The sequence below is a fragment of the Zosterops lateralis genome (assembly GCF_965231275.1).
Source record: "Zosterops lateralis genome assembly, chromosome: 1".
NCBI classification, from domain to species: domain Eukaryota; kingdom Metazoa; phylum Chordata; class Aves; order Passeriformes; family Zosteropidae; genus Zosterops; species Zosterops lateralis.
This window is the reverse complement of record NC_139762.1, coordinates 50,847,671-50,861,952: the sequence shown is the minus strand read 5'-3', so window position 1 is coordinate 50,861,952 and position 14,282 is coordinate 50,847,671. Positions and strand designations below refer to the sequence as shown.

Here is a 14,282-nt window from a genome sequence, read left to right as displayed (position 1 = left end):
CTGTAGGTACTGCAGGGCAAAGCCTCAAAGTCTCCAAGAGTATTGGTTGTAATTCAGGTTCCTGAGCCCAGGGTGTTCCATGACTGTACATCCCCTGTGGAAATAACAAGTGAATAAAGCTCCTAAACAGGTGTTGCCTGTTGGTAGAGCAAGTAGCATAGACTGCAGTAGGTACAAGGTGAGAGAAAATAATTTCCAGGACCTCTTTGTTTTGCACCCAGAATTATTTCTCTTCAGTTACAGAACTCCATTCCCCTTTCCAGCACTAAGTGTCTGAGATTCCTATTATGTTTTTTAAAGAGCAAAGGACATGGTAAAATACTGCCATATTTTCACTCCACCAGTAAAACTAAGCACCAGAGTTACCTGTTTTGTGATTCATTTGAACTTCCATGGATTACAGTGGGAATACATTTGGTGCCTATGAACCCTGATTTTTCCTCTGCGTTGAACAGTTTTTCAATGGTTATTGCAAGTCTCTCAGGTATGATCAGTTTTCTGAGAAGTTTGTCATTTGGTCTTCAAGGCTTCCTTAGGTAATCCCTTGTCACGTTCACTCATTTCCTCAGCTCTTGATCTTGTAGCTAAACTCGCCTCCCATTGTGCCTTCTCAGGTGGGGACTTCATGGTTTACTAAGGTGTCCATTAGCCAACAATTTATTTTTTTAAGCCTCCTTAAAGTAAGTCTGATGTCCTTTACCATTCAATTTAACTTGAGGAAGCAACTGGTACTCTTGCAGTCTCGTGAGATGGCACCGTGATCCCTTTTTCATTTTGTTCAAGTGTCTGTGGATTTTTTTCTGGCTTCCTTAATTTCCATTATGTATAGTCCCAAGCCAGTTCCATCTTAATAAGTACAAGTAGTTCTCAAACCCTTGTTCTTTTCTAATGAGAAATAGCTCCTCTTCCAGTTCTTCAGTATTTATTGTGGCCTTTTTCAGCATTCTCAGGTTCTTTTAACTGGTTTTTCTTTTCCTGCTGCTATTGTTAAATGCCAACATTTACATGTGACTGTAATAACTTACTGTCTCTTCTTCCACTTCTCTGATCCTGCCAACTCTTCTTGGGAGGCAGTGGGAATATTCCTGCCTCCCTTCTGCCACCCCAAATTCCTGCAGTTGTGAGTTGTCTGCCTTAGATGTTAGCAGCTTCTGCCTAACCTGATGGGATTCTTAGATTTGTCTCCACTTTTGGCAAGGTTTGCAGTATGACACTGATGCTTGTGGGAGCATCATCTTGTTGAACACACCGTGTTCATGTGGCAGGTTTGAATGCAGCATAGGTACTGTGTCTCTGTCTACTTTGGCAGTAGTATATTGCCTGTTGTAGAGATTTACAGCCACACCTTTTAATAATTACTCACATTTCTAATAAAGCTGGCTATTCTGGTAGCTACTGCTGGCCCCTGGTGCTCTGTCAGTGCTCACAAGCAAATCTGCAATAATTCCATCTGCATGTGGTTCCCCCAGCACTTAGAGGCAAATGGTGGGTGAAGCCCATCTTCTGGCAGATTTGTAGCACAGGTGCTGCATGCATGTGAGTCCTGAGCTTGTTTTCTTGTTGAATGGGGTCCTGCATGATCAGGAACTGCTTGGAAACTGAAGATTAAACTGAATCAGAAACAGTGTCACACTGAAGTGGATATTTGTTTAGGTGAAAAACACAACCGCTGTCCGTCAGGACAGTCTTTCTTATGAAAAAAATTAAAACTTGGGTAAGGGAGGACATGCACAGGCTGAAGATCAGTGCATTTCACAGACTCTGCTAAGAGTATAATCCTTTTCAAATTAATGCCTACTCTTACTGATAGCAATTCTTTTTATTACTGGCTCCTTGTGACTTCATCCTCACAAATGGCAACATTCATTAAAAAAGGAAGAAGGATGGTAGTGATTTTTCTTCTCAAAGCTTAACTTTGCTCCCATAAAAGAGCATTTCAGGCTCCATACTTCTGTGCCTCGGCAAATCCTATTGCCAATAAAATCAGCTATGAAAAACAAATACTTTTAGAATGATCAGTTCTGGCAAATTCAATGGGAATACAAATGTCCTGCTGGGCCCTTTCATTTACCGCCGCAATCCTGCAAGCAGACCTTCATTGCTTCTGTTGACAAGGCATGAGCCAAAAGCAAATTCAAATTGCTCCATTTTCCAGAGTTTTACTGCTTTGGAATGCTAGGATATAAACCCAAAAGTTAGTTGCTGTTCTTAATTCACCCAAAGAGCCCATCCAACCAACGAGGTGTCATTTCTCCATACTTTCCAGAAAAACTATCCCCCTGAAAATCTGATAGCATGTCCTGCTTTACAAAGTTCTTTCTCAGCAGACTGTTGCCATCAATACCCACCATTTATCTTCACATCCTTTACAGTGAATTAGTGGTCTGTATTGATAAAGGAGGCACACTTAGAAGATCTTTCCATTTCAAGAGAGTCTTCAGGAAAAATGGTTTAAATAGCATGCAAATTTTACAGCTCTGAAAATGTAGTTGTGATTAGACAAAGATTTGTTGGATTATAAAAGTACAAGTGTTTATTATGGCTGGTACTGAGAATAAACAGTTGCCTGCATATGCCAGCTACTATGGAAATATGTTTTTAAGATCTAATGTGAGCTGTAAACCAAAGCTACTTCAGTTAAAAAAATTCAATACTTAAACTGTGGGGAGGAGTAGTCAGTGCCAGAGAAAACATTCCCATTTAATAATGTTTGAACATAGAGCTGTGATGCAGTTTGTAGCAAGGCAGTGAGAAAAACCCACAACTAATCCTTCATTGCAGCTGTCTGAACTTTTGGTTGTCTGCCATACTTTAAACAGCGACTTCTTTTTCCTGGTGACTCAAGGCTTGAATGACCTAGTGTGGAGAGTTTAAGCTCTATACAAAAAAGGAGTTAAGTAAGAAATAGCCAAAGTAAGTTGGGTTGCACATCCCAGCAAATCAGGGGTTTGTATCTTAAGTCCTCTTCAGTGCCTAGGAGAATATATTAAAATAAATAGATATGTTTTTATTTTTTTTTTTTTTTGGCCGGGAAATATTCAGTGGTTTAGGCATCCATCTCTCCTCCTTCCCCTCTTCTCTCTCCTTAAAGTACTGATGTTATATGGAAATTAAATTCTATAGAGAGTTCAAATTTTGAAGTTTATAAATGCTAACCTTTCCTGTAGAAAAACTTTCTAAATTTTTTTCTTTGTTATTTTTAACTTTTTCTTCCCATTGATATATCTTATGGGTAAGTCTTTTCAACATCATGAAGTAAAAAATGTGCTTTTTTCCCCTGATTAATTCTTTTGCAAAGTAATGGAACTTGCTTACTTTCAAGTGGAAATATGGGAGTCAGAGAAGTAATTTTATATGACTGTTAACTTTAAAGGAAAATAAAAAAGGGGCTTTCTGCCTTTGCCCCATTCTCACTATCACTTATCTGAAAAAGGATTAAACACTGAAGTATTATCCTGAGCTGGTAGAATTCCTGTAGTTTGCCAAGTCTTATGATGGCCTAATAATTTCTTCTTAAGGGTAATTTTAAAATGATCATTCATAGCTATGTATTCTGATCTTTCACGGATATGTATTGTGTTTTATCTTTGGATTACTAATTATTATAAAAAAGGTAAGTCATTGAAGAAAAAAGTCATTCTATGCAAAGTCCAATGCCCATGGCAACAAACCTCCAGCACAGTACCTTTTGAGGTACAGTAAGCAATAAGGCAGTACAGCACAATAACCATCTATTGTTAGGACAAGCACAAAAATTGAGGGGATTTCAGCCTGAGAACTTAGCAAACACCTAAAATGCATGAACCCAGTGTTTCTGTACAAGGGGAACAACCTCCTTTTTGTTGCATGGGTTTGAACCCCCAAACACTGCCAGTAGCTGTGATGTTACACCCCGCAGTGTCACTCTTCAGCCTGCTGAAGTGAATTTGTACAGTCACTGTTCAGACACCGTAGCACAAGGTCTGTATGAAATGAGGACCAAGTTAATAGGTTAACAAAGGAAAGGAGAGGAAAGGGAGATCATATCTCAGTCTCAGTGGACAAATTCTGACTGGCCTGTTGTAATATGTGGTTTCCCTAGAAGAGAATGATACATGACTTTTATCACAGAGTAACAGATCAATGGCTGGATGTCACCATCACAAAAGCACTTCCAGTATTCTCCTCCCCTTTTTTTCCTCTCCTAATTTCAGCATGTAGCAGGGAGTTTCAGCTTTGAAATCTCATACTCTGTTTTAATCTCCTGCTCTATTTTGACCTTATCATGTTAAGATTTTGTATTCATCATATAATGTATGTATGTTTGCCATTCCCATTATCTGTGATTAGCCAAGTTTCACACATAGAAGGAAGTCTGAGTCAAATGTACCATTGAGGAGCTGTTTATCTCCATCTGTTTATTAGTTTTCTCAAACTCCCCGAATCATTCTGGTAAAGTGAATACTGTGAATACAAACAGATGATGCTGCAAAGGAGGGTAGATATTCTAAAGCAGAACTGGGCTGGCAGTCTAAGCTAAACACATTTTAGCTAATATTTTTAATATCAAAGTGTCTTCTACAAGAATTATGAAAGTAACAGGCCCATCTTTTCTCCATAAACTTGTGGGCAAACTGGATGATTTACACAAGAACACACACACGCACTTCCTTTCCTGGTGTTTTTGTAACTTGAGTTTTATTTAAATACCTCCAAAGCATTATGTTAATGTACACTTTCTTCTGGTTCATGAATAACAAGTGTTTCTAAGTCTCAAATAAGATCCTTGTACAATTTGTGTTTGTAATTATATTTTGAGTCTCATTTTTACATGTTCAATTCCTTGGACAAATAGAATAGTCTTTTCATTTTTAATGATGCTACACAGAACTGTAACACCTACTTGTACCTTTCAGTTAAGCAATATTTTTAATAGATGTTCCTGTGTTTATTTTTCAGCATATTTCCATGGGATTACAGATGATATGTTTTAGTTGAGTTAACAGTCTCCATAGAGTTGCTTGGTGTGAAATCCATTGTTGGGTTTTTCTTTTTCAACTGTTAAAAAAAATAGTTTACAACAGAAATTCTAAGTTATTTCATAGTGTAGAATGCATTAAAAGCATAAAGTCATGCATATGTCAGAGACATATTTACAAATCTGTACAGTTTCTGTAATTTTTATTTACTGTGGCTCTTGCCAGGCAACAAGATTCAACTCTCACTCCTCCGAGGTCAAACTCTCCAAGATAACCCATAGCCATTGTCTAAAAATGCTTTGTTTTGCTTACCAGCCCTGAGATTGATGGCTGCATGTAAGATGGGCCCAATTCTGCACTCCATTTCATAAAGCCTACCTTCCATGGACTTGGAGGTGATTACCACTGAGACTCAAGTCAGAACATGAAATGAACTCCACCCAGGCACCTTTTCTTACTCTTTGAATAAGGCTGAATGGCAGATGAATTTTTTTCTGACCTGCAGATTATTCACAGTTGCCAGACTTCCTCTTGTTCATTCAGAAATGCAAGGAGGACCTCATACTAAACTCACATGAACTATGCTAAGGGATTTGAGAAAACATATTCCCCTCTCTTCCTGTTTATTTTCAGAACTGTTGGAGAAGGAATGTGCTATTGGAAAAGCCTCAGTGCTTTTACACCAACACCACTCTAGAAGCTGAGTGCATTTTATCAAGTAGATGCAATTTCTTTCCCAGATCTGCTTTATCTTTAAAAACACGATAAGCAGCATGCAAAGGGGCTACCCATCTCCCAGAGCCAATGTCCACCCCTCCGGTCAATGCAAGAGCAGAATGGTGAAAAATCAGTCCTTCCACAGAGTTCACATGGCAAAAGTATTACACATGGCTTCAGGTGCCAGAGGTACTACTGGCTGTGAATTAAAGTTCAGTATTTTGGTCAGTCAACATCATGTTCAGAAAGCAGATGACTTTATATAGGGTTCCCCTGGAAAGTGCTTTATCAGTGTTTGGCTCTGTAATGAGAGGCTGTTCATCACAACAGCTGGATTCAAAGGTGCTCTGACTCCTCTCCTGCTCATACTCAAGGAAGAATGGCACTTAGAGTATCCTCTGAATTCCAGGGAAACATCATCATTTCTACAGGAGGATTAGTTATAAGAATGGCATTTCGTCACTAAGGCTAAAAGAACACCTTCCAGAAAAGTAGCATAATGATCCAACATTTGTGGCTTGTTAAATTCACAACCTAGAAGAAAATTACCTTAGTAATCATTGTAATACTATCCATTAAAGTCTGGTAGCAAATAGTTTTTCTTTTTAAGACACATCAGGTAATAATTTGTTATGGTGCTTTATCCTGACCGGCTTGGGCAGGTTCTAAAAAAGAAGCAAACATCAAGTGTGTAGTTGCTCCAAAAATATCCTTTTTTCCATTCTTCCCTTATTCTTTTCCTCTTGCACTGAGAACAGACCAAAAAGGCCTGACCAGCCCCACCATTACACTATAACCAGGTAACACAGAAATTAATCAATTAATTTATTATTAATAGGAGCAAAATGTAAAAGCGGAACAAATTGAAGGTGTACTACTGAGCACACTGTGTCTTGCTGGTGTCTCCAAAAGACTCTTGTGATAAAAAGGTACAGATTCTTTAGCTCTGAAAAATCGAACATGCTAGACTGCAATTTCAAAAGGATGAAACCTTTTCTGTCTTCTAGGTTCTTCCAGCATTTTTTTTTCTTCTGCTTTCTGCACTGCTGGATTTTAGCATCCATGAGTCATGTGATTCTTCTAGCATCAATATGTTTTTTCTTCTGATCTCTGCCAAAAGGCGCCTGGTTAGACTTTCTGCATTTCAATGTGCTGGTGGTGGTAGTGGTGATAACAGTGATGTCTGGGCTGACACCTTCCATTTAGTTTATAGACAGAATTTTTCTGCTGCCGTTTTTTGAAAAACCACACTGCCAGACCAGCTGCAACCAGTAACAAGCAGAGAAGAATCACTATTACTGCTATGATAGCACCTTTGCTGGACTTGGGACAATCCTCTCCCTCACAAGGCTCAGAAGTGGGGACCAGCTTCTCTCCAAGGCCCTGGGTGAAATTTTCCTGCTCAGCTAATTCCTGGGTTGCTGTGTCAGTAATGATGTCTGGAGCTGGTGCAGTGATTCCCACTTGCTCCGGGTAGGTGGTTGTGTCTTGTGGTTCTATGTGTGGAGTGTGATCGGAGGGGCTGAGAGTCACAGAGGTTTCTGGCATGAAGGTTTTTAAGCTGCTTATGTCAAACAGCACAGTTGTAATGGACTCCTGAGTCACAGTTTCCAGAGATGTAGCAGGATGCTCCCACAGAGCATCATCATAACCCCCACTCACACTGAAGTTCTCCAGACCACTCACTGATGTAAGTGGTTCCGGTGTCTCTTTAGCCCCTTCATCATCTACCCCTGTTGTTGCTGCCACAATTTGTGTTAGACCCTCCTCTGGAGCTGGGCTGCCATTTCCTGATTTTCTTACTTCCACGTGATTTGGCTGGTCAGTCGTGAGGATGATGTCATCTTCTATTCCCATCGAGCCATCAACTTTATCACCCTCTTCATCATCCTCTACCACCTCTTGTGTTACTGGATATCCATCCAACCATGACTCGTCAGTGATGGCAACTGCATTCATTGCTGTCTTTGTGTCATTAGTTGTGAGAATGGGTCCGATGGGGAAATCCTCATTGTCATAAAACATTTTGGCACCAGGTTCATCATAGGCTGTCTTTACTCCAATGTGATTATCACCATCAGAAAACTGTGCTTTATTGGAATCATCTGTCTCTTTCTCTGATTCAGGCTCACTGAAAGTTTCTGATGGAAACCAAAACAAGTTTTTTTGGCTTAGGAGTGACACAGGGGACTCAGTTGGAGCCCTGCTTCCTTTTTCAGAAATGTCTGTGCCCTGGGTAACCACTTTGGTACTTCCAGATCTTCCATCCTCTGAACTTTTACTGAAGGAAAGCTGTGTTTGCTCCTGCTCAATTTCGTCTTTGCCATTGCCATGGTCATTCTCAGCAACAGGTATTGATCTGTCATCAGGAAAGTTATCTTCATAGTCAATGTGTGCCTCAGTTTCATCTAGAAACATTAAAAAAAACCAAACCCTTATAAGCCGATATTTAATTCTCTAGAAAAGCACTGAACTCATTTATTACAAGAAGCCAAGAAGAAGGACACAAGGAGAAGTGACTTCTAGGCAGTATTTTTCATTCTAAATAAACAATTATTTGAAAAGGGCATGGTCTTGGGCTGATACTCACTTTCAAGGTTTTGTTTTTTTTTAAAATCACAATAGGTGTCAATGCCAGCTGCTAATATCTTACCCTCCAGATGTAAAAATGCACAGAAATAACTCACTGTCTACAGTTAGAGGACTTCCTTTGCTTATTGTTTTCTCAAACCTTTTCTCTCCCTACTATGATTCATTGCAAGATTTGAGGAAGAAGTGTCATCTTATTAAAGCAAGAAATGTGTGTAGAGAGAATGATATAGCAAAAATTAATTAATTATTAATTGGTAATTTAAAAAAAAATAGGCAAAACTAAAAGTTTTACAGCAACTTCATCCCTTTTGAGAAAGATGATTTTAAAGAATTATCTTCAGTACTTTATGCTCAGGATATCAAGGCATGTTTTTATCAGTATACTGCTTTTCTTCAATCACCTTGGTGTTACAGTGATACAACACCTGGGGCAAGAACAGTATTTCTTATTCCATGAAGAACTTTTCAGAGCTGACTGAGGCAAACTCCACCACCAAGGCTGACATTGAGTTGTGCTTGTTTTCATCTGAAGAAAGCAAGATGCACCCTGCAAGGCTGGAAAACTCTGTCTCAAATGCTTAAAGCCTAACACCTAGTTAAGATGATAATCCTGTCTGTTACTAATCAACTCTCTGGCTTCCAATTTTAAGGAATTAAATGTTGCCACAGAGAAAGGAGGAGAAAAACAACGCAAAACAAAACTGGTAAAAAAAAAGAGTGCATCAGAGAGGCTGATTGATTGCAGAGCTTGAGTTTGATTTAGAAATACTCAACAGACATACCATTCATAGCAAAATAGACTTGACTTAAAGCACAAAGCTAAATGTTTGAATTTGAATGGAATAGTGCATTGTAATTTATATTTCTTTCACTATTCTAAAGCCTTAGCTCAATGAAAAATTTTCCAAACTAGACAGGGTGGTTGATTTTCAGTTCACACAAGTTTTACTCCATAGAAAGTTGATGTAATTTCTGAGATTTATGCTGGCATTAAAAGTCATAAAAATAGTGCCTTGGGATATGGAAAATAAACTGAATCATGGTGAATTTTTTTCTTTTTAAGAGGGTGTTTAGTCTTTTATGAAGACAGTGAAGCAATAGACCTGGCATGACATGGGAAACAAGAAATTAATAGGAGAACTTGTATTACAGATCACTGCATTAGTAAAGCCTTATCTTTTTTGCCTTTTTACAGTCAACTGATTTTGAATTGCATTTTCATCTGGGGCCCACCTCAATTTCCGCCTGAGTCACTTTCTCCTTGGAGACTGCTTCCCAGACTTCTGGCAGAGCCATATTTGGTCTAGTCTTAAGAAAGATTAGAAATATTGTCAAACCAGTCTGACCAAAACCACTTAGCAGTGATACAGCTCACACCAGCTCACTTTTTGCCAGAACAGCTTAAGCCAGGTGCCAAAACAGAATGAGCATTAGCAAAAGGTATTTTCCTTGGAACAGCATCTGGGTCTACCAGAAACCAAAGCAGTTATGCTAAGGAAACCCAAATGTGTGACCCAAATAGCCTGCAGAGAGTTAATACCTCTGTGAAAACTATCATGCTGGAGAGCTGGATGTTCTTAGCAGGTCCTCCCATCTCACAGGAAGTGCCAAAAACAGACCTCTCTCCCTCCTGGTCCCAGTGTCCTCGTCTGCTTGTGTAATCCTCTAGATCCTCCCCATCCTCTCCAAACCAGGAAAAAAACTTCTGTCTCATTCAAGGATGATTTAACACTCAGGGGAATACAACTCCAAGAGTGGAAAGCTTCCTGGTAGGACTCTTGCTTTTCTAATTAATCCTAAAATCTTTTCCAATAGTATTTCAGACTTTTGAAAATGGATGGAGGATAACTCTGAATACCAAGGCACTTTGGCAACATATTCCTGAAGTCTGCATGGCACTATCCATCACAATGCAGCACTTCTACTAATGGTCACACTTTAGTCTCACTTTGTCCCTTCTCTTGCTTTCACTTTAAATTTTTTCTACCTGCCTGGCACTCTTTTTGCATGGAAATGGTGCCTCAAACTGTTTTATCCTCTAATCATCCAGACTCCTGCTAGAAGCTGTTATCTGGCATGCCTGCTTCACTAAAGTTCAGTGTGTCTGAGGACAACCTATAGGTGTCTGTGGTATGTATAGGAACTGGAACATCATAGTGTGAGAAGCCACTGTTAACCAACTGTTATGATCATTGTTTTATTTTTTTAATGGAATCATCACAACAGCATGTCTTCACCTCTATGTCTCTTGTAACTTCTATTTTTTTTCTTTACTTTCCAAACTATAGTAATCCAGCTGAGGTTCAAACAGTAATTTTTATGTTGTGGTGAGCAGGCACAGACCTTTGTGAACAAAAATTACATCCTTGTGCTTGTGTTGTTTCCTTCAGACCTATTTTTCAGTTAGCAGTATGAATGGGCAGCTAGTATTCATCACATTGACCAGTACTTTATGTGTGAGTGGATCATTGGTGAATGCTTAACAACTGTAGTAACATGCTTTTTAGAGATTTTGAATCTCTTTCCCTTCAGTGTTTCTCCTGCCATGTAGTCTCAGCCCTCTAGGAGAAGGTCCTATGGAGGAACATCAGGAAAAAGCATGGGCTTCTAAGAAAGTGCAAGTCCCCAGTCTATCAGAACATATTAAAGGTTTGTTGAACCATCAATTGAGTCTCCATCAAACATGTTGCCTTTGGGCATGATCCTGGCTGTAGAGAAATGAATTGGTGTTTTCTTAATGCAGAGCTGGGGGAAGAAAAAGCCCATTGTAGTCTAAAGAGATGCTGAGATTGGAGGTCATTATGCACTGCTAGTCACCACATAAGGCAGTCTTGTTCCCTCTCACAATCAGATTGTGGCCCAAGTTGTAAAGCTGCTCTAACATATTTTCATATTGAATCTCTCATATTTGTAGAGTTTATAGCAAAGACTATCAACATAACTAATGTTAGCTTATGGGATGCAGAATGAAAGCAACTATTGAGCTCTCTAACCATCAAAGGAAATACAGACCCCCTTACTCTGGAGCTTTGATTTATATGATTCTGGATTGACTTACACAGTAATAATACTCTATTCTTTCTTCTGGGCCTCAGACCTTCAAATGGGACTTGGACTCAGTATTTAGTGACTCTGTGTTACCATGACGATCTTCTAAGTCCACCATGAGCTTGATTTTCCAGGAATAGATTGCACAACTCCTGCATTTCTTTTTGTTCACCTCCTCAGCACTTCCCTGAACTTTCCAGTTCTCTGAATTTCAGTGTTGGTACTGGAGAGCAACCACCAAACTAGATTCAGCTCCTCCTCTTATCCAAAGGGTTGTAACCATTTTTTATACACATTTTTAAAACAGCTAGGAATTGATTTAAAAGTGATTGCATTTTTCTTTCTACCTAGGCAGGTCTGGTTTTAAGAAGAGACAGCCTTGAAATTAATTTATCCAAGTTCAAAATCTTTCTGTATTTGGTAATTTGGTAAAATTACATTTTGATGATATCCTCTTCTGGCAGACTCAAGGATTGGTGAGTTTTAATTCACTGTCTGAGGGATTACAGAGTCTGTAATGAACACTTTACAGCAAGAGATGCTGACATGGCATACTACCAAAGATGTGAAGTTCAGTTAAAAGGTAAAATCCTTTTAATTCTTAATTAGTCCTTTTTGGGAAGCAGTTCTATAGAGTTTTCATCTCCTTCAGCTTTTGATCCTAATGTGAAAACTGTGACCAAACATAGAGACAGGAAAAAACAAAGAGCCTGGTCTTCCACACTCTAGGATCAGTTTTTTTCTAGATAGCATATTGGCATCCAAGTTCTATTTTAAGTGTTGCTATTTTGAACAACCATAAAGTGCACAGCATATTTTATGGGTGTATTTTTGGAGTACAGGAAATTGAAACCTGATTCTATATAGACCATCATTATAAATATTTGTACTGTATAAAAACATCTTTAGTGTAAGAATCTCAAAGTAGCTACAGCAAACACTAACAAGACAGCATCTGTCTTTAAGGATGGGAAGAAAAAGAGCATGTAGACTGATTTGCCTAAGATAAGTCACATTTGTGAACCACAACATCTCAAAGAATTATCCATTTAGTTTGGATCAGGCACACGAACTTCTCTCTAGTCGACTGCAGTATGCCAGACAGAAATTGTGCCTTTTGTCTTTTGCAATAGCTACAAGAAAGAGGATAATTTTTATTCCAGCAGAAAGCCTGCTAATATAAATAAATAACCCATCAAAATGTTTTTAACTTATTCTATTTGACAGAATCCGTTCATGCCACATCAATACTTTACATTAATCTAATACAACCCTCAGTGACAGGCCTGAAAATTGAACCAAAGTTTGTCATAACAATTGTTCTGACAGGCCACGGACGTATTTGTTGCTGATCATATTTGTCTGTCACAGCTCCTCCTTTGCACTCACAAAATGAACAAGAAAAATGCATTCTCAAATAAGATCAAAAGCCAGAGACATTTTGTTTGATTCCCCACATTAAAAATAATAAAAAAAAAAAGAAATGGTGCTAGCTAGCTAGCCATGCTTACAGACCACATGAATATGAACCAATATAATTCTTGAAAACTCAGAAAGCAGTGTTTGAAGTAATGAGAATTGTTGAGCCAGGCAAAAAGACTGGTAGCTGCAGATCAAGTGGTCAAAGTCAGCCAAGTCCTCCTTACACTGACATCAGAAGGATGCTCCTCAGTGTGGAAAAGTTGGATACCTCGGAACACACTGCCTGTGCATCCAAGTGTTGCCATTGGAGAGATTCCTTAGACATGCAGAAGATATGGACTTGCCTGCCACAAGCATATGGCTGGAAAAACCCAAAACAATCCAGGGAAAAGGATAGATATGTGACATTCTTCTGAGCCAGTTTTAGGGCAGAGATGGAACATGATTTCCCAGCCATCTCATCTGCCCTCTCTTTGAGGAAGCAAACCCTAGAGAATGCAGCTTAATGCAGTCCAGCCCTGACCCCTGCCACTAAAGTGTTGGTATTAATGCTTCTGATATTGAACTCATGGTTTATTTTGGGAAAAAACAAATGTCATTTAGCAATTGTCAGTTTAGTCTCTGTGCTTGCAGGACAGCCACAGCATGGCACATATACATCTGCTTTCAGACCTTACTACAGTGCTCTTCAGGGTATATTTTGTGAAGCAAATGCATTCTCTCCACAGAAATCTTTAAAAAAACAAAAAAACAAAAAAAACCCACCAAGGGAAAAAAAAAAAAAAAAGCCCAAAACAAAACCACCCAAAAAACTCCAACAAAACAAAACAAATGCCAGCAAAATAGCAAAATCCTTGTATTTCCCTGTTCTCTCCTTAAGGTTGCTTTGTTGGGCTAAATATCCCTGTGTTTTCAGCTAGAACACAGCACCTTTTCATGACAAGGAATTACAAGAAACAGAGTCACTTTTTTTCTTAAATAGCATCCTAATTAAAAATTATGGTCTATTACCTGGTGTGCACAGTGTACATTACAGCCATTTGCAATGTACTGCTTTCCTAATTTCCATCATAGGTCAGTGTATCCAGAATCCACTTAAATTTCCATCATACTGTACTGCATCTGAAATCTACTTAATATAAGTCCAAAATTATTTTGTTCAGTTATGGCCATAGCCAGGTTTTGCTATGTATTTTGCATTATGTGTCTATTTGATTCTATAAGTATTTTTTTTAATTTTAATTTGCAAATCTGCTGACTGTACGGCTGTATACTTATACCCCTGATGCCAGAATCCACTGTATCCCTTCTTACTGGATCAAAACAGAGGGGAAAGATGATCACAAAGAGACTTCAAAGAACATTTAACTGCTATATTTAGACACTGCTATGATGAGGGTTCTGTGACTCCATATTTGCTCTGTGTGAGCAACTGGGAATATAAAGCCAGTCTGATGCTTTTCCACAGACAAGAAAAGCTCATAATTATTGCTGTTTAGTCTGATATTCTGCCTGGACAGCTGGGTATTTTAATGGAGCAGTTAC

The 14,282-nt window shown here is 38.8% G+C and overlaps 1 protein-coding gene across 1 annotated transcript in view; it reads right to left on the bottom strand.

Annotated features, from left to right (window-relative positions):
• Positions 1 to 6,803: 6,803 nt before the first annotated feature.
• The window catches only part of SUSD5 (sushi domain containing 5), a gene marked incomplete at both ends in the record, with an annotated part of 39,707 nt that continues 32,228 nt past the window's right edge, over positions 6,804 to 14,282 (bottom strand). Inside the window, one exon of the mRNA XM_083879072.1 lies at positions 6,804 to 8,083. Within this exon, the coding sequence (XP_083735198.1) occupies positions 6,804 to 8,083 (1,280 nt within the window). The remainder of the gene's footprint in view (positions 8,084 to 14,282) is intronic.